Consider the following 19,475-nt stretch of genomic DNA (forward strand, 5'->3'; position numbering starts at 1 on the left):
CACCAAGAACAAGCGAGTTTTTAAAGCGAATCATCAATTCAACAACCTTTTACATAAAAAAACTAATTGAAATTAGATGCTCTATTAGCCTTGGATTCATTCTATCGTATTATATACGTAAAACCTATATTAAATGTTACATAGGCAATCTCAATCACTCTATTGTAAACCAATAAGAACCTTCAACTCTGAAGGTTAAGACCTATTTTTGTGTCGTCTTTGCCCCAGTTCGCTATGCTATTCGCTCTTTTGTAAGGTGTGTGGACAATCTGTAGGCATGGAAAATTTCAACGTTCATAAAATTTTTATACCCTCACAGCTCTTACTTCTTCTTTTCTTCTTCTTTCTCCACTTCACCAATACAATCAATTAAATCCCAGTTTAATTCGATTATATTAGCCTTTGTTTTGAAGAATGTTGTCTGCTAGACCTGCTCTCCGTGCTGCTGTTCGTACAGCTGTCGCTGCCTCCAAGACTTTGAGAGTTGTATGTATATTTTATTCTTGTTCAATGCAGAGATCAAATCTTATCTTACTACTACTGGCCTTCCCCTTCAATGCTGTACTGAATAGTCTCAGAATGTGTTTGTCCATCCATACACTTGAATAATCCCAGTGATATTGAATTAAGTCCTCAACCATAAAAAGTAGGTCTTTACTGAAGGTAGTGGTTAGTAGGTCTTTGCTTTTACTTATCCCCTTCATAATAATACTAACTCCATATTATAGGCTAGACCAACTCAATTGTCTTATGTCAGATACGCCTCTGCTAAGGCTGGTGCCACTGAAGTCTCTTCTATCTTGGAAGAGAGAATCAGAGGTGTTTCTCAAGAAGCTGACTTGAACGAAACCGGTAGAGTTTTGTCAATTGGGTATGTATAACAATCACTACAGAAGTGTCTTTCTATCATCATCCCATCATTCATTCCACAATCCACAGCCATTGATACTGTTAAATCCGCAGGTTCATATTCCGGATCGTGTTTAGAGGCACCTTTTGTTACGAACACGACCTTTCTTTCGACAGTTTTTTCTTACCTCACATTTCGATTTTGTCCCTCCCGAAAAAATCAATTGGCCAATGAGAGTCGCAGAATACTCCCTATCTACAGGATACTTGAAAATTGTTGTGTCGTGAACCAAATGCCTTCCAAGGGCATTGAGAGCCTTTAACCAACCGTGTTATTCTTGTTGTATGATCCGAATTGTTAATTGTGGAATTAAATGTTGAGGAATTTTGTAGTACTATTCTTTGGTATGATTTACTAACATTGATTTCTAGTGATGGTATTGCCAGAGTTTTCGGTTTAAAGAACATCCAAGCTGAAGAATTGGTTGAATTCTCTTCTGGTGTTAAGGGTATGGCCTTGAACTTGGAACCCGATCAAGTTGGTATTGTCTTGTTCGGTTCCGATGCTTTGGTTAAGGAAGGTGAAACCGTTAAGAGAACTGGCCAAATTGTTGAAGTTCCAACTGGTCCTGAATTGTTAGGTAGAGTTGTTGATGGTTTAGGTAACCCAATCGATGGTAAGGGTCCATTGAACGCTTCTTCTTCTTCCAGAGCTCAAGTTAAGGCTCCAGGTATCTTACCAAGAACCTCCGTCCACGAACCAATGCAAACTGGTTTGAAGTCTGTTGATGCTTTAGTCCCAATTGGTAGAGGTCAAAGAGAATTGATTATTGGTGACAGACAAACTGGTAAGACCGCTGTCGCTTTGGATACCATCTTGAACCAAAAGAGATGGAACCAAGGTTCTGACGAATCCAAGAAGTTGTACTGTGTTTACGTTGCTGTTGGTCAAAAGAGATCTACTGTTGCTCAATTGGTTCAAACTTTGGAACAACACGATGCTATGCAATACTCTATTATTGTTGCTGCTACTGCTTCTGAAGCTGCTCCATTGCAATATATTGCTCCTTTCACCGGTTGTGCTATTGGTGAATGGTTCAGAGACAATGGAAAGCATGCTTTGATCATCTATGATGATTTGTCCAAGCAAGCTGTTGCCTACCGTCAATTGTCATTATTGTTGAGAAGACCTCCTGGAAGAGAAGCTTACCCTGGTGATGTTTTCTACTTGCATTCTAGATTGTTGGAAAGAGCTGCTAAGATGTCCTCTGCCTTCGGTTCTGGTTCTTTGACTGCTTTGCCAGTCATTGAAACCCAAGGTGGTGATGTCTCTGCTTATATTCCAACTAACGTCATTTCTATCACTGATGGTCAAATTTTCTTGGAAGCTGAATTGTTCTACAAGGGTATTAGACCAGCTATTAATGTTGGTTTGTCTGTTTCTCGTGTCGGTTCCGCTGCTCAAGTCAAGGCCATGAAGCAAGTTGCTGGTTCCATGAAGTTGTTCTTAGCTCAATACAGAGAAGTCGCTGCTTTCGCTCAATTTGGTTCTGATTTGGATGCTTCTACCAAGCAAACCTTATCTAGAGGTGAAAGATTGACTCAATTGTTGAAGCAAAAGCAATACAGTCCTATGGCTGCCGAAGAACAAGTTCCTGTCATTTACGCCGGTGTCCAAGGTTTCTTGGATGACGTGCCAGTTGACAGAATTGGTGAATTTGAAGAATCCTTTTTGGCTTTCTTAAAGAACAACGAACCTGAAATCATTGATGCTATCAAGACTAAGGGTGAATTGTCCAAGGAATTGTTGGCTAAGTTGAAGACTTCTACTGAATCCTTTGTTGCCTCCTTCTAAGTTATTATTTAATTCATGAACCAAGTTTAGTGAAGAAAATGGGTTTTACAAATATGATGATGCGAATCACGTGTGAGTTCAACGATTGCTTAACTTGCTGCTAATGAAGTTCTAATGTTTATACAAAAGACAAGTGAATATAAAATTTGTTAAGATTTATCACTATATGTATTCAAATTTACAAAAAATTCTATTTATCAGTATTACAGTAGCAATTGGTTGCAGTCAGTTGTACTAAAGGCCTGTCGCATTGTTGTCAGTTACAGTCAATTACAGAGCACCTCCCCTAATATCAATTTGATTATAATAATATTATCCGTTCTACATTATTATAACCCTCCTTACTTATTTGATGGTCTATTGTAAGCCAAACGTGTCGATCGCGTTTTTTTAGGTCGACAGACCCAAAACGGTACCGCGTCGAATGAGGATGGTTACTCGACCGAATAGGAAAATTCAATTACTTCCCACCATCACCACCAACCTCTACACCACTGTAAGAATGTAGTAGTTGAAAATCTTTTAAGACAGTAAATAATAATATTATTCTTCTAGTATAAGTCGCCCAATCTTTTCACTAATAATAATAACAATAATAAGAAAAGCAAGTGCACCACTCAAATTTATTGTTATTATTTACTGTATCTTGAAAAGTTCCCGTTAAAACTTGACTTTTGAGCTGCTTATACTGTTGTTAAATGACACTTGTGCTAAGTCCTGAAGATGCTGGTGGGATATCGGATCCCAACTGTATCGAGACTCCTCGTCAGATTCAATTCAACGGCGATGATTTAGACTGTTCGAGTCTGACTCCCATACATACCGATAAGCCATCTCCAACTACCCCACCAACTGATGGGATCGATACCACCATGGACACAACACCAGGAGCATATGACTCCAGCGAAGCAGATACCTCCACGACGTCATCGACTCCAGCAAAGAAGACCAGAAGAAGACGTAGAAGAAATAAAAAGAAGAATAACACTGCCCCTTCTACTTCTGCCTCCAACAGTACCACCACCACAAGCACCACTAATCTAGATACTACAGGAGAGAACGATACAATTGATAGCATTACGGAAGAAGAACCAGCAGGTGCCACCAACAAATCTGAACTATCACCAAACCCATTCAACATCCTGCTAAGATCTACAAAGTCCAATCTTAATGGTAAATATAACACCACCTTATTAGAAGCCAGTTCGGTGAAGACCATCATTGGGATCTCCAGAACTCAAATCTTGAACCTCGGAATTAACGATGTCAAGATCAAAACAATTGTCTCCAAAGCAAGCAAGTTGACAACCAACATCTTAAACTTTGTTCAGAAATATTCCGATACATTCTTTAGTGATTTTAATAACCAGAAGATGTTCTTTAAGCTTTGTATTTATGTTGCTCTCTATGAGTCGCACGGGTTCAGCAAGATCAATGCAGACTTCCCAGTGCTCGACATGATTGGCGGATATAGTGAGATCACCTTGGACACAACGGGGACCAAATTAACTCCGTCGACTAAAAAACAAGTCCATCAGAATAACTTGGATTATGCTGTTCTCGCCTACATTGGTCACATTCTAATCTGGGTATTGTTCTTGCAGAGACAAGCAAGATTACCTTTATCAATTGAAAAATATGACATTGAATTGTCCCAAACAACAATCAGACAACATATTGGTGGTGTCCATTTATGGAGTAAGCTCATAAGAGAGTCTGCCACAATGAATGCAAAAAGGTGGAAACATATCTACAAGTTCAGACAAATGTTTCCCTTTGAAGAAGACCAGTTCATGTTGATTGTAAGGTTTATGCATTTGGAAGGTGAAATCCCGTAAATACCATTATTACTTATATATATATATATATATCAGATACAAACTAATCAGAGCTTTGACTTGGTGTCGTATCCATTTTCAGATAACCATTTTGCAATCACATCCGAGTCACGTGATGACCACGAAATCTTGGAGGAAATAATATCCAATGATTGAGCTAATCCTTGGTCGTATCCTTTAGTATCTTTGGTACCAAAGAATTCTTCCACTGCCTTCTTTTGTTCGGGCTTGGTGAATCCAGATGTAGATATAATCACAACAGATCCCAACATGGATAAGCCAGGGGGTAACAATTTATAAATTGCATCCCAGTTGACCAATAACCAGTCCCATAACTTCTCAACACCTGTCTTGTGAGTTCTCATACCTTGCATAGGAATGTAGATATCTTGTGGCTTGATAATATCAGTTTGTAATAATAAGCCAGCGACTTTATTAAGAATCTCAGGGTCTGAAAATCTACCTAACGATCTCAAGGCATCCAACTTCTCCTCAATAGATTCAGGGTTGGTGTAGATCTTGTATAATTGATCATAAGTTTCAGAGTCACCAGTTCTGGCAACAGTGTTGAAAATAGCTGCTCTGATGTTAGGATTAACTGCCTTCTTGTCTCCAGCAACAAACTTTGCAAAGGCATCCTTAGCAAAGGCAACAACTTCCTTGTGATCAGAAGCAGCAGCGGATCCAAATAGCAATGATTTCAATTGTTGATCATCATAAGAATCGTCATCTGAAAATTCCCATCCAATGGCTTCCAATTTGTTACTGATTAAATCAAGTGTAAGAGCCTTCAAACCATTGTTTAATTCTTCACTTTCAAACATTAATGCAGCCTTAAGAGCAGCAATTCTGGTTAAAATTTCATCCCAAACAACATGGTTGCTTTCACCTGACCATGATTTCACCAAGTTCAACAAGGCAACAGTAGAAATAAACCCAGATGAAGCAAGCGAACCAGCATCAGCTACTAAACCAGTTCGGTCTTCAACGGATAATTTACCATCAACACCTGCTCGACCCAATTTGGACCAACGTTCAGTCAGATAAGCAGTACGGTAAATACCAAACTGATTCGCATTAATCTTGTAGAAATCATCGGAAGTTGGCAACTCAATAGTTGTTGACCTGCTATCCAAAACCAAAGAGTCATCAATACCTTCTGAAGTCTTCAAACTCAAAAACACTGGGTATAAAGTCTTGTCTTCTTCTGGCTTGACATCACCTGTAGCTAGGAAACGATTTTGAGTAACCTTAAGCTTACCACTACCCAATTCTTCAACTTGAACAACTGGATAACCAATATTTTTGGTCCAAATATCCATTACCTTGACAACATCTTTACCACTAACTTCACTCAAAGATTCCCACAAATCAGAAGTTTTAGTATTACCCCACTTGTGCTTCTTCAAATAGTTGGAGACACCCTTGATAAAATCATCTTCACCCAACCATTTAGAAATCATCTTTAAAAGTGAAGAACCCTTAGAGTAAGAGATGGCATCAAAAATTTGGTTGATTTCATCAGCTCTCTTGACAGGGACTTCAATGGGGTGAGATGCTCTCAATGAATCCAATGACAAAGCCTGTTGCAAAGAATCAGAGACATATGATTCCCAAACCTTCCATTCGGGATACAAAGAATCACAAGCGAACCAGGACATCCAAGTGGCAAAACCTTCGTTTAACCATAACCCATCCCAAAAGTCCATGGTAACCAAATTACCAAACCATTGATGGGCCAATTCATGCATGACAACCTCAGTGACTCTAGTTTTTGTGTGTACATTGGTGTTGGCAGTGTCAATTAACAAGTCAACGGTTCTGTAAGTTATCAAACCAAAGTTTTCCATGGCACCAGCAGAGAAATCATGAATGGCCACCATATCACATTTAGGTAATGGGTAAGGGATATCGAATTTAGATTCAAAGAACTTTAAAGTCTTTGCACCAATATCAGCTGCATACTTACCCAAGTGTTCTGAGCCGGGAGTGGCATAGACTCTAATTGGGACTCTGAAAGAAAGATCTTCAACATATTTCAAATCACCAACAACAAAGGCCACCAAATAGGTTGACATCAATGGGGTGGTGTTGAAAGATACTTTCTTTTTAGAATCAGAAACATCCATAGTTTCCTTGACATCCATGTTAGACAAACAGACCAATTCTTTATCAGCAATCAAATGAATGGTGAACTTAGCCTTAGCAGCAGGCTCATCATAAGAGGGGAAGGCTCTACGACAATCAGTAGGTTCCATTTGGGTGGTAGCCAAATATTTGGTTTTACCATCTTCTGTATAAGAAGATCTGTAGAACCCGGCCATTTTGTCATTCAATTCACCTGTGAACTTCAAGTACAACTTTGCTTCTGAACCAGCCTTCAATTCATTTGGAGATTTGAAGGTGACTCTTTGTTTGGCATCATCGTAGGAGATATCGGTGATTTTAGTACCGTTGATGGTAGCTTCGTGAATTTTGATTTCCAAAGTGTTCAAGGTAATGAAATCGGTATCCTCTTTAACATCAAAGTCAATTGTTTCTTCACCATCAAAAGTGAACCCATCGAACTTTGGTTCCAAGGTAAGGTCATAGTGGGTTGGCTTCACATTGGTAGGTAACACCTCTCTATCAGAGGGGACAGTTTGCGCTGATGAAGCGACTCCAGAGTGTCTGCACATTCTATGATACAGACAGTAATAACGTTGTTGGAAAGAAGAAGTAGAAGAAGAAAAAGAAGTGGCAACTCTAATTCTTGCAGTGCCAGGTTGCTTAATAACCTGTGGCAATATCAACGTCGACTTTATCTGGGGAAATTTTCGCGCGACCGAGAGCGCCGTCTTGGTAAACGGACGTAGCAATGTCGTTGTAGAAACCATAAGCCGACCAACTGTTGAAGCAAAATTTACTAGCTAGTTTGATGAAAGGCAGTAGAAAGAGTTGATATGCCGATGCCTTACGTAGAGCGGCGGTGAAGCGTGCGGGTTCACGGCACGAAAAGAGGAAGTGTATAGCCCAGAAGAGACGTTGTTAATTACAGTGTATAGCGAGTATTATAATAGTGGTGTGATTGAATAGGTAATTCGATACAACAATGGCTGTATGAATAGCCAATGATATTGACGTATAAATTTGATACTAGCAGTTAACAGTTATTTGTAGAAGATCTCGGAATTGAGCACCCTACAAAAATTCCGTTTTCACTACGCAGTTCTAAGGATCAAATGAACTCCACTATCTGATTCAACAATATCACTTAATTCCCCCACATTAAGGGCAAACGAAGCTTCTTCAAACGATGGTTGCATTTGTCCTTTCCCAAAATATCCCAAATCACCTCCTTGAGAATGTGATGAACAATCACTTTCGTTAACAACCAAATCTGCCAATTTAACTTCACCATTTAATATAGCTTCACGGTGCTTTTTTAAGATCTGTATGGCTTCATCTCTTGTACGAGTAATACCTTCAGGCAGTTTCCATGATTTGGGTTTCCTTGAGCCCTCATGCTTTATTAACAAGTGAGACGCGCGGACCTTGCCATCGCTTCCAACCACAGGCTTATTACCATTACGAGTGAATTCTTTTATATACTTTTCAAGTCTATCTTTATCAGCACCAAAGGGTGCTTCCCAAGTGGCCTCCTTGGTTCCTTGGTTATAGTAATATGGTCTCTGGTGTGTACGTGACACTTTAATAGCCCATCCTGGGGGAAGTCCTGTTTCTGACATTGCATATACAGTAGTTTTGATTCAGTAGATTGTGCACTACAAGTTCTTCTGTTCAAGCTGAATAACGATGATGATTTTCGTCATCACCAATGACGTGCATCTACCAATATATACTGTGCTACTGTACTAATTAACAAGTACTTATACACTAGTACAATTTCACTCTGGTTATTACTACATATCATAAAGTATAATGCTATTGTAGAGCTGAATCTTAAATGCCTCTAGTCTTCAATGCCTTCTCCACGTCAGAGTAAACTTGGTCCACAGTGTTGTTACAACTAACTTTAACAACCTTACCTTGTTTATCAAAATATTCAACCACAGGCATGGATGTATCAACAAATGTTCTAAATCTCTTTTTAATACTTTCAATGTTGTCGTCGGTTCTACCACTGGTCTTACCTCTTTCCATTAATCTTTCCAACATGGTGGCCTCAGGACACTCAAAGAATAAAGTAAATGAAGACTTGGCCACTGAGTCTTCAAATGTAATGGCTTGGTCCATCTTTCTAGGGAACCCATCAACTAAAAACTTGGTGCTTCCCTTTTCAAAGTTCTCCTTAATTGCTTGTTCCAATAATGCAATGGTGACCTCTTGAGGAACAATGGTACCTTCACGAATATGAGTAGCAATCAATTCTCCATATCTAGAGCCCTTTCTAGACTGTTCTGCTCTTAACAAGTCACCGGCAGAAAGATGGACAAATCCATGGTCTTTCACCAATCTTGAACATTGGGTACCCTTTCCAGATCCAGGTCCTCCTAACACGAACACAACTGAAACCTTTCCATCAGAGAAAGCCGGACCTCCTGATTTTTCTTTAGGTGTCAACGCATAGACAAAAGTACCAGCAAAACCAAGACCTGCCAAAAGGAAAGCACCAACAATCCATCCGTTACCCTTTCTTCTTGGAGGTGTTGGTACTGGAGGAGGAGATGGGGTCCGTGGTGGTGTGGTGGTGTTGAAACGCACAAATGGACGGGCCGTAAGCAAACGACGACCGCCAACCAAGGGCTTGTTTAACGAAGGAAGGACTCTAGCAAGCATTCTGTGTGGTGAAGGTGAAGGTGAGAGAAGAAACAATATTTGAAACACTTTTGTTGAGTGCGACTCAAATCAAGTTCGTACAGAATAAACCTGAACAGAACCAATAACAACAGTTAAGGCTACTACTAATACAAATAATTAAGTTAGTTGAATTGACTCAAGACTTGATCGTTGTACCGCAAGTACTTTCCGTTTATATCTGGGGGCCATTCCCTCAAAGCAAGTCCCGCATAAATAGCAGCAGGTTCGTCTGGATGAACAAGTTGATTGTTTTTCTTCAAATCAATAAACCTTTGCAATCCTTCAACACTCATCTTACTACCATGCACTTCTCTAATGTCTGATTGCATCTGGGTATCCACCACGCCGGGAGCAACTGAGATGGCCTCTACCAAAGGTTGTTCTTCGGAACTCAATGACAATATGTAATGGTTCAATGCAGCCTTGGAAGCTCCATAAGCTCCCCAACTACTGTAAGCCTTTGTAGAAGCACCGGAAGACACCGCTATCACTTTCCCCTTCCCATTAGCTGCATTACGCAAATAAGGCAATGCTTCTGCCACCAATCCAACGATACTGAAGAAGTTAATATCAAATAATCGTTTCCAATCACCAATAACCGCTTCTCCAATGGGTGCAACCGGGTCTAGAACACCAGCATTCAATACTAGCACATCCAATTGACCAAATTGATCAATGGCAGTTTTAACTGCTTTTTGATAAACCATGGGTTCCGATATGTCTCCTACAACCACGCCTACCCTTTCAGTTCCGTATTGATCCACCAATTGTTGAAGTCCATCTGAGGATCTGGCAATGGCCACAAGTCTTACACTGGCATCAGCAAGTACCTTACGAGCTATAGCAGCCCCAATACCCCTTGATGCACCTGTAAGAAGAATAACATTAGTCATAGTATATATACCTATCTATATCCTTCTATATATGTAAGTAGTAATAGTGGCTATTATATTTATTGGTGCGAATTACTGTCCGTATATGGTAATTATTAGTGATTTCTACTATACATTAGAGTTTAGATCCCAGAAGCCCTAAATGTGCGCCACCATCAATGGGCAATACAATCCCATTGATATAGTTACTTTGTTTGGCACACAAGAACAATACAGCATTTTGTATATCTTCCTTGACCCCAAGACGCTTTCTAGGGTTACCTTCAGTTAAAACCTCACCTGCGATTTCCAAGACTCCATTGGACATCTTGGTAGGGAAGAACCCTGGAGCTAAAGAATTAACAGTGACATTTGAAGGACCCAAGGTTAAGGCCAAGTTCTTCCCCATATGGGATACACCAGCTTTGGAAGCCAAGTATCCATAGACTCCACCAACATCAAATGGTGAAATACTAGCAACAGAAGACATAATCAAGATTCTAGATGGATCTTCAGCAGTACCAGCTGCTTCCAATAAGGGGGCAAACAATTGAATACATTGGAACACTGCAACCACATTCAAATGTAATACCTTTTTGATAGCAGAAATAGGATGTTGATCCAATGGGGCACCCCACGAGGCTCCAGCATTGGCAATCAAAATATCAACCTTGTCCACTTGTTTAGCAGTCTCATCAAAGAATCTCTTACAGTCCTTCTCATCAGCAAGATCGGCTGCAATGGCAATGATAGAACATGATTTGCCTGCATCCTTGGCCACCTTATCCAAATATTCCTTTGCTTCTTGACATGCCTTTTCCTTTCTAGAGCTGATGACCACTGTTTTAGCTCCGCTTAAGGCAAGTATTTCAGCACTGTAAAGCCCTAATCCTCTGGTACCTCCAGTGACAACGGCTACTTTTCCGTTCACGTTATAATCAACCATTTTCTAACACGTAGTATATGTAATATCTTATAATTATTATATGAATAGAAAGGACTCCAAGTTTTGCAATACTTGACTTGTTATTTATAGGTAAGGTGAAAAGTATCAAATGCACTCCCTTATCCCCGCTCTTCCTCGGCCTGAATCAACTCCGATTGCGGTCGCGCAGGGCCAGCCGAATATATGGGGTACTGCTTTATATACCGGATACCAGATAAAAGTGAATAACTAAAGCTATACTAGTCTAACATATTCATAGTATACATCATATAGCACAGTGTACGCTATAATAGTAGGGTACACTAATATAGTTCATATCAATGATGGTTGTCCTTGTTGCGTAGTTCCAATTCAAATAAGCATTGGAGTCCAGGGACTAATGGATTAGCCATACTGAAAAATAGATTCTTTCCTGATCCAATCAACTGGATTCCCTTACCAATAATCACTTGCTTCAATATGCTTGCAGACTCTGGATTCAAACTCACTTCCCAAATCTCAATAACTTGATCACAGATCAAAATCAAATGATTATCAACAAATGCAACGGACTCGGCTTTGATATTGAACTCATGAATATAAACTCGTGATAAAATACCTTTCCTATTGCTGAAAATGGCACAGTTATGATATACCAATAGTAACTCATGGTCTCCTAACATGTACATTCCCTTTGGCTCAACCGGTGGCTCCACCGCTTTCAGAATTAACCGCAATTTAGGTTCATCTTTTGCCTTATCAGAAGCTCGTGGTATAACAGGAATGGAGACGGGAATGAAATTATCCATTCGAAGAATCTCTAAGCCTTTCTTAGTATGAACTGCAAATGTCAGATTAAAAATGCTCATACCGTAACACTCAGCTTCAACATAAAACTCTTTAACACTCTTGAACGAACTGAAAACTCCTCTCTTATCGCAAGCAGGTATCATTGCCAGGAAATTGGTAGACGTACTTGATTTCTTAGAGCCCCAGAACAACGTTGTAATCCCCTTATGCTGAGCCATTTCAAAAAAAGATATCTGACCACGATGTAACGTTACACACTTTTTGTATTCCCCTTTGTCAATGTAGATCTGGATTAATCGAGCAAGCAGGAAATATCTTAATGCCTTGCTAGACATAACAATGAGTAATTGCAAATGGGGATCGGCTTCTAGTTTAATAGCTTCCTCTGAAACAACCTTCTTCCATCTGCCTTTCAAATCACTACAATAAATCCCATTGGACATACCAACAAAGTAGAACTTCACTCCCTGATGGAACACCCAGGTAGCACAACTTACCTTATTTTGAACTAACCGGTTCAAAGCTCCGGGGAAGTTCAACTCCCCTTTATATCCCCACGACTCTAATTGTATGAGAGCCTTGGTACACATATTCTCAACAGGATCATTTGGAGCACATATAGGTAATTTGCTAACCTTGGATGCAAGATCATAAGCAAAACAAGTATTTGAAAGTACCTTGATATCAAACACCGCCGCATCTCTTACCTTCACACAGAAATTGGACCTTGCTTTTTTCAAGTTCCGGAGCCATTCGTCCTTTAACCTCTCCTGATCTGTTAAAAAGATATAAGATTTACCACGTCCAGCAAAACGAACTCTAAAGGAGTATATTGCATCTGTTTCTTCCGTTGATTCTGTATCCCTTTTCCTATCTTCCACGAGTAGGTATTCAGTAGGAATAGGAGGTGCAATGACCCTAAATATATTCACTCCTGTAATCTGTGTTATAATCAAATAGTTATCAAATAGTATAAGGTGTACAGTTGACTTTCCCACCGTATCTTTCTTTTTTAGATCACTCTTGAAGATTAATTTCCGATCAGGAGAGTTCAATCGCATATCAACCTTGGGAGTATCCCATGCAAGTCTCCGTGTCACACCTCTAATTGCAAACCTATTCTCAGATAGTCCTACCTCGGTATTGATTTCACTAGTGATGTTTTTAATAATAACCTCAGCCCTGGTCAATGCTGCATATTCAGGCTCAGATTTATCAAAAGACGACCTCAATGTTGTAAAACTTGAAGGTAACCTAAAAAATCTGTCGTTGAATAAATGTTTCACCAACATCAAAGAGTCTAAACGACCGCTCAGAATACTAGGTATTGATCGAGACAGTTCGTTGACCCATTGTTTCAAGCTATCATTCATCAATAACCCAGTTATATAGGGAACCATCTCCGCATGCCGTAGTATCACTGGACGTACTTTATCAGCCCAATTACAGTATATTTCAACAATTCCGGTGATATCAGTAATAAATTTTCCACCCTCTATCAACTTATAGAGTAATGGTATAAGCAAATATTCACGGTGGATATCGTATATCGATCGAGGAAGCAGTAAAAAGTCATTTCGTAACGTAGACACAGTAAGAACATTTTTGGGCCCAATAATCCTTTCTACAACCTGAATGAATCTTGGAGCAAAGTCATTAATGTAAATGTTAGCTTGCTTGCTGAATGCTTGTTCAAATCTGAAAAAATCAAATATATGAGATTGTCTTTTGGCCAAGTTTCGATCTAGTCTTTGTAATTCATCTGCTGTCCATTTCCAATGAGTTTCCCAATCTGCATTTAGTTGAAGATTATTGATATCCATATTCTTCCATTGCTTTTCATACTCAATCTTTCTGTTAAGGTAACATATATGAGAGAAGCATCTCAAGGTTTCTTCAGAATCATGGGTTCTATAGAAGCTGTAGCATAAGGATAAATCAGGGAGAACACCGTTTATATCTGCTTCCGTAACAAAAATAATTACTTGGTCATCTTTCTTTTGCTTTTTAATAGTTGCATCATTAACTTGTAAGTTTCCTTCATTGTCGGTAGTTTCATAATGAATCCCACCTGCTTTCAAGAATGAACGTATGACCTGGTCTGCATTGCTGATAAGAACATCAACGGGAACATCTTTTCTATGGAAACCCAAAAGCTTAATCAATGCATTACGATACTCCTTTCTTTTGATAACTTCTCCATTCGACCAGCTATGTAAAAGCAATGACCATTTAAAAAGCTGACTCAAATGAGATACATTGTTGCATTTGATAAAATGCCTCGTGTGCAAAGATGTTGCAGAAAACGGCAATTTAGGAAGAACCAATAGTTCCTGCGGGGCTTCATTAGGAATCAGCAAAACATTATTTGTTAAACCCGGAACTAATGGAGAACTTGATCTTTTGGGGCTTTCATACCCTAAAATGTCGGCTATATAATCATCATCACCATCAAACTCCGACTCACTGGAAGGTAACTCAGGGAAATCATGTTGAACCAAATTTTCCCTTAAGATGGTGTCGAAATGTTCATTAACAGCGTCATCATCGTCTTCGTCTTCGTCATCATTCTCAGCTGTATAAAAATTGTATTGTTCATATAATGTCGTATTTCTATGCAAGTAATCACTTGCTGAGCTTGGATTCCTACCCAATAACGAAGGAGAAGTGGTTATTGAGTTGGAGTGCAAACTACTTGATCTTGGCACACCGAAACTAGAAGAATCGGATCGACCTACAAACTCTTGGGAGCTTGAAAAGGCCGATGGCAGTGAGACAATGCTTAGATCAGATTGTAGTGTGTATATGGAATGACTGGAGGGCTTTTGAGGTTGTGATTGAGTCGAATGTCTGCTATTATAAGCAGTAAATTCCATATGCGGAGATTCCACTTTAGATTCCAGCGGACCTTTTAAGCCATCAGGAGAACGCTGGAATGGATATGGGACATTAACGCTCTCAAATTCGTCTTCATCATCAACCTGAAAAGATGATTGAGGCGAAAGACTGGGACGTTGATGTACATGTGAAGCTGGGACATCAAAATAACGTTTTGTTATATACGACCCTTGTTCTGTGGCGGTTGCAGTAGCATTGGGATTATTGATTGTACCATTGTAAGTAAACTGGTACTTCAGAGGAGGCAGAGGACAAATAAAATCGTCATTAATTATGGTTGAAGGTGAGTCTGTTGATACAAGTCTGTCGTTTTCTGAACGGGAAAGACTCTGAAACCCTGCCCTTTGCCTATATGGCCGTAAATCTAGCTCCATTGGTCCCCTCGGCCTTATGACATTGGGGAGCGGTGGAAACATATCTTCGGTTTGCGGGGAACTAAAGTAGCCAGAGCTTGAGTTGGGGTTCATCATCTCAGGAGAACTATCATGACCACCCATTGATATCGGCCTTTCTTGAGTGTGTGATCGGCTGGATGTTGGGTACGGAATGTGCGCTTGGGTTTGAGATTGGGATTGATAGTATTGTTGTGAAGGTGAGGACAGGAAGGAGATATTACTTTGATCAAGCAGCAGTCGTGAGTGACTCCTTGAATTGGATGAAGAAATATTGAAATCGATACTGCTTGGGGAGTTATCCATATCATATTGGTGACGATGATGACTCCCGTGAGTCATTGAAGCATGCCCTCCTCCTCCTCCCCTTCCACCACCTCCCGTTCCAATAGGAGTGGAATTGAGAGATGAAGGATGGTGTTGAGCCTGCGGACTTGTAAAGGGCAGCAGGTTTGGAGGGTAGTTCTGAGGAGATACAGGGAATTGTGGAACCACGTTATTGATATCGTTATCCAAGTTAGGAGGAGGTTTTCTCCCAATTCTTCTACTACTTCCATTCATTGACATTACACTGCAACAATATAAAAATGTTTATGTAAGAACTGAATAACCAATACACAGCCATCGGCTGACAACTTGGAAGTATATATTTATATTATTTTGCACTCACCAGCTAAGATTTGTTTTGGAAGAGGAAGGATACCAAAGTTCATGTATATTCGCTTGCATTATGTATCAAAATACGTCACTCGCACTATCTAGGTGAGAAAATGAAGGTAGGTACCTGAGGATTTGTTAGTGCGGTGATGAAGAACAAATTATACATATACTCAATGAAATTAGTTAGCGTTGGGATTGCGGTTCTTATAATTTGCAATTGATCTGGTGACGCAAACAAGTCTATATTGTGTGTATAGTACAGTACAGCGTTATATCACGTTATATATTCAAAAGATCGTATAATTGAGGTATAAATTATCCATTGGTCAAGATGGTGTATTCAGACGCGATTACTGAATTACTAGGTGCTGGAGCTAAAGCTTACGCTCATAAAGAATATGAGGCAGCTGCCGACAAATACGCTGAGGCTTGTGAACGGTATAACGAAGAGAACAGCAGTGAAGATCCAGATTTGTTGTTTCTCTATGGGAACGCGTTGTACCAGCACACGGTGATGAATTCTCAGATTCTTGGAGAGGGAACTGGTGTAAATGGCGGAGATGCGGAAGAAGAAGAAGCTAAAGACGACGATGATAAGGCGAAGGGCAATTTCCAATTTTATGACGATGGTCCTCTTGCAGAAGAGGAAGAAGCAGACGAAGAGAAAAAGGAAGAAGAGGAAGAACATCCAAAAGACGATGAGGAAGAAGAAGACGATGAGGAAGAAGAAGACGACGAACAAAAACAACCCCAACAAGAAGAGCAAAGTGATTTTGAAGTGGCATGGGAAATATTAGACTTAACAAGATCACTTTTTGAAGATCGGCTCAAGAATCTTGAATCAGAAAGTAAAGATATTACTATTCCTTATTTACAATCAGACAAGGACGAAAGTGATAATGAATACGTTAAAACATTAAAGAAATTATCAGAAACTTACGACATTTTGGGTGAGGTATCACTTGAAGCTGAAAACTTTGAACAAGCAGCTGTTGATTTAATGAAGGCGTTAGAGCTACGTTTAAAACTTTTCAATCCTAGAAATTCTGCCTTGATTTCAGAGGCTCACTACAAGCTTTCTCTAGCCCTTGAATTCTGTGTGGAGACGCCTGATCTGCGTGTGAGGGCCACTCAAGAGATGAAGAAAGCCATAGAATCAGTTGAGCTTCGCATAAGTCACGAGCAAGACGCGAACAAAGTCAAAGAGTACAAGGAATTAATAAAAGATTTGACAGTAAGATATCAAGAACTTAAGAGAGATCCAGATGAAGAATTACAGCAACAAAAGGCAGAGATTTTACTGGGGATCTTAGGTCAAGTTGCAAGTTCCGCCGCATCTAAGGAGGAGAGCGTGACAGGCATCAATGATTTAACAGCTGGGATCAAGAAGAAGAAGAAGAAGCAGACAAATTCCGAGCCTGTTGTTAATGAGTTAACATCATTGGTTAAGAAGAGGAAGGCAACACCATCCACCGGCTCAGCTATGAAGAAGTCAAAGTCTTAAAGTGTTTATATGCAGTTCAAATTTGATAGTTCAAAATCTTTGTGGTGATGCTCATCCCACTAGGTCCGCAAGAAGCTATACAATAATATACACCATATAAGCTATATATATATATATATATATATAAGACGATGTCTCCCGATATAATACAGAAAAAGGAGAGGCGGCCAAATGCCAAAAATAATAGAAGAAAGAAGAAGAAGAGAAGAACGGAGGATTTCTCATCAGATTCGGAATCGAGTTCTTCGTCTTCAGACTCAAATTCTGATTCTGAGGTAGATGAAGACCACAAATTACAGTCAAACATACAGAAGGGGAATGAAATTGTGGAGGACATTCAGATCGATGCCGATGTAGATTTGGAGGAGCAGCCACCACAAATAAAGGGTTTAGCACCTGAGCCTCTTGATGCAGAACAAATCTCTCAAGTCCAACAGATTAAACTTACAACTACAAAGTTGAGTGCTGTTTCTGCTAACAAGGTGAGTAGCGGAGAACTTGAGCAGATTGAAGGAACACTTAAAAAGGACCGTGAACAGTTGAATCAAGCATTCCTTCTGTTGATGGCTGGTCAATATGCCAATGATATGGATGCGTTAAGAAAACGACCTGATTTCACAGACAAGTCGTTGGTTATTTTAGCTAAGACTCTTCAAAGTGGAGCGAATATGTTTGACGAAGAGACGCTCAGAACAGTGTTGAACTGAGGAAAAACTTAGTCATGGGAATAGCATGTTAAAATTGGGGGCTATAAAAGGTGGTACCTCCGAAGTTTGTTAACGGCAATTTCTACAATCAAATACTATCGTAATTATCATTAATAAATATATGAGCACTAATAAATATAAGAAACAAAACAAAATGACTAATAAATAGAAACAACGTACAATGAACCAATCTCTAACCCCAAATGATGATTATGAAACAAGTCAAAAAATTTTAACTAACAGACTTACCAAAGATGGGAACAGTCAAGTCCAATGGCGTGAAGTATGAGTTTTGTTTATTGGCAACACCCGCCCAAGCACAGTACCAACCAAAAAAAGCAGTAATAACACAGATGACACCGCCAGCGGTAAGTACGTTAGGTTTACCTGTGAAGTTTGCTGCAGCCAATACAGCAAAAGTAGTTGTCAAACTAGTTAACAATGCAACAAAAGGCCATGTAGCCTTCAAAACCAACATTAATAAAAGGAACGAGAAGATCATCCAACCAAGCAAATAAAACCCTTGAGCATTTGCAAACATTGCTGGATCGTCAGCGTAAGCTGCTGCAATTCCAAAGGCAGGAATACTGGTACATCCAGTTGCGATCCAAAAGGCACCAAATGATGTGAAAGCACAACCAGCAAATGAGTTACCAATAGCCAATTCCCAAACACCACCAAGTAATTGTACAAGTCCACCATACATCACACACAATGAAACAGCAACTGCAGAAGTTTTAATACCCATAGCACCTGCGTAATACAACCCCAAACAGAATGCTGAAATTCCGAAACCTGAAAGTGACAAGGCTGAAGCATTACCAAATTGATGAACAGGATATGGGGCATATCTTTCTGGGTTGAAATTACCAGCAAAGGCAGTCATAAGTTCATGACGGTAGTATTTACGGTTTCCAAGAATGATAAACTCGTTACCGTGGCCAGCAGTGCTGACTCTATGTGTTGGCATACCGTCTACTTCCTCCTTTGTAGAGTTAGGAGTAACAGATTCTGATTCAGCTTGCATTATGGAATATTCAGATGATGATGAAGATGAAATCCACTACGGGTTTAACACAAGTAGGAACAGATTTGGTCAACTAGCAAACTGCTTTCAAAATATAAAAAAAATAACATCAATCTGACACGGAATTTATATACTTATATAGTGTCTTGTTTGCTTCCCTGTCAAAGGTACAACATGATACTTTCGCTGGGTTCTCGGAGCTACAGATATCGTACAGTAATTGCATTGTCTGGAAATTTTTGCACCCTCAAGGGGTTGCACATATTATTGTACCAGACAAAAAATAATGACAATTATCATGACTCCAGATTTAACTCCGCTCCACTTGTTATTGAATC

The 19,475-nt window shown here is 39.6% G+C and overlaps 11 protein-coding genes across 11 annotated transcripts; 4 read left to right on the forward strand and 7 right to left on the reverse strand.

The window, feature by feature from the left end:
• Window positions 1-414: 414 nt before the first annotated feature.
• ATP1 (F1F0 ATP synthase subunit alpha) lies at window positions 415-2,704 on the forward strand (the record flags this gene model as incomplete). Its single annotated transcript, XM_043192018.1, has 3 exons — window positions 415-486; window positions 729-871; window positions 1,282-2,704. The coding sequence occupies 3 exons, from the start codon at window positions 415-417 to the stop codon at window positions 2,702-2,704; spliced, it is 1,638 nt and encodes a 545-aa protein (XP_043048650.1).
• Window positions 2,705-3,402: 698 nt separating this feature from the next.
• KQ657_001219 (uncharacterized protein) lies at window positions 3,403-4,542 on the forward strand (the record flags this gene model as incomplete). The annotated part of the gene is made up of 1 exon (XM_043192019.1): window positions 3,403-4,542. One exon carries the CDS (start codon window positions 3,403-3,405, stop codon window positions 4,540-4,542), a length of 1,140 nt encoding a protein of 379 aa, XP_043048651.1.
• Window positions 4,543-4,589: 47 nt separating this feature from the next.
• On the reverse strand, window positions 4,590-7,220 carry APE2 (metallo-aminopeptidase; the record flags this gene model as incomplete). The annotated part of the gene is made up of 1 exon (XM_043192020.1): window positions 4,590-7,220. One exon carries the CDS (start codon window positions 7,218-7,220, stop codon window positions 4,590-4,592), a length of 2,631 nt encoding a protein of 876 aa, XP_043048652.1.
• A 522-nt stretch (window positions 7,221-7,742) lies between these two features.
• ESS1 (peptidylprolyl isomerase) lies at window positions 7,743-8,270 on the reverse strand (the record flags this gene model as incomplete). The annotated part of the gene is made up of 1 exon (XM_043192021.1): window positions 7,743-8,270. The coding sequence occupies one exon, from the start codon at window positions 8,268-8,270 to the stop codon at window positions 7,743-7,745; it is 528 nt and encodes a 175-aa protein (XP_043048653.1).
• Window positions 8,271-8,484: 214 nt separating this feature from the next.
• URA6 (bifunctional uridylate/adenylate kinase) lies at window positions 8,485-9,321 on the reverse strand (the record flags this gene model as incomplete). Its single annotated transcript, XM_043192022.1, has 1 exon — window positions 8,485-9,321. One exon carries the CDS (start codon window positions 9,319-9,321, stop codon window positions 8,485-8,487), a length of 837 nt encoding a protein of 278 aa, XP_043048654.1.
• A 143-nt stretch (window positions 9,322-9,464) lies between these two features.
• Window positions 9,465-10,235, reverse strand: KQ657_001223 (sepiapterin reductase family protein; the record flags this gene model as incomplete). Its single annotated transcript, XM_043192023.1, has 1 exon — window positions 9,465-10,235. The coding sequence occupies one exon, from the start codon at window positions 10,233-10,235 to the stop codon at window positions 9,465-9,467; it is 771 nt and encodes a 256-aa protein (XP_043048655.1).
• A 115-nt stretch (window positions 10,236-10,350) lies between these two features.
• KQ657_001224 (uncharacterized protein) lies at window positions 10,351-11,160 on the reverse strand (the record flags this gene model as incomplete). The annotated part of the gene is made up of 1 exon (XM_043192024.1): window positions 10,351-11,160. The coding sequence occupies one exon, from the start codon at window positions 11,158-11,160 to the stop codon at window positions 10,351-10,353; it is 810 nt and encodes a 269-aa protein (XP_043048656.1).
• A 317-nt stretch (window positions 11,161-11,477) lies between these two features.
• Window positions 11,478-15,344, reverse strand: TUS1 (Rho family guanine nucleotide exchange factor; the record flags this gene model as incomplete). The annotated part of the gene is made up of 1 exon (XM_043192025.1): window positions 11,478-15,344. One exon carries the CDS (start codon window positions 15,342-15,344, stop codon window positions 11,478-11,480), a length of 3,867 nt encoding a protein of 1,288 aa, XP_043048657.1.
• Window positions 15,345-16,230: 886 nt separating this feature from the next.
• KQ657_001226 (uncharacterized protein) lies at window positions 16,231-17,403 on the forward strand (the record flags this gene model as incomplete). Its single annotated transcript, XM_043192026.1, has 1 exon — window positions 16,231-17,403. The coding sequence occupies one exon, from the start codon at window positions 16,231-16,233 to the stop codon at window positions 17,401-17,403; it is 1,173 nt and encodes a 390-aa protein (XP_043048658.1).
• Window positions 17,404-17,412: 9 nt separating this feature from the next.
• RSA3 (uncharacterized protein) lies at window positions 17,413-18,110 on the forward strand (the record flags this gene model as incomplete). The annotated part of the gene is made up of 2 exons (XM_043192027.1): window positions 17,413-17,417; window positions 17,612-18,110. The coding sequence occupies 2 exons, from the start codon at window positions 17,413-17,415 to the stop codon at window positions 18,108-18,110; spliced, it is 504 nt and encodes a 167-aa protein (XP_043048659.1).
• A 232-nt stretch (window positions 18,111-18,342) lies between these two features.
• KQ657_001228 (acetate uptake transporter family protein) lies at window positions 18,343-19,137 on the reverse strand (the record flags this gene model as incomplete). The annotated part of the gene is made up of 1 exon (XM_043192028.1): window positions 18,343-19,137. The coding sequence occupies one exon, from the start codon at window positions 19,135-19,137 to the stop codon at window positions 18,343-18,345; it is 795 nt and encodes a 264-aa protein (XP_043048660.1).
• Between the last annotated feature and the right edge of the window lie 338 nt (window positions 19,138-19,475).

The sequence above is a fragment of the Scheffersomyces spartinae genome, assembly GCF_019049425.1.
Source record: "Scheffersomyces spartinae strain ARV_011 chromosome Unknown scaffold_14, whole genome shotgun sequence".
NCBI classification, from domain to species: Eukaryota; Fungi; Ascomycota; class Pichiomycetes; order Serinales; family Debaryomycetaceae; genus Lizanozyma; species Lizanozyma spartinae.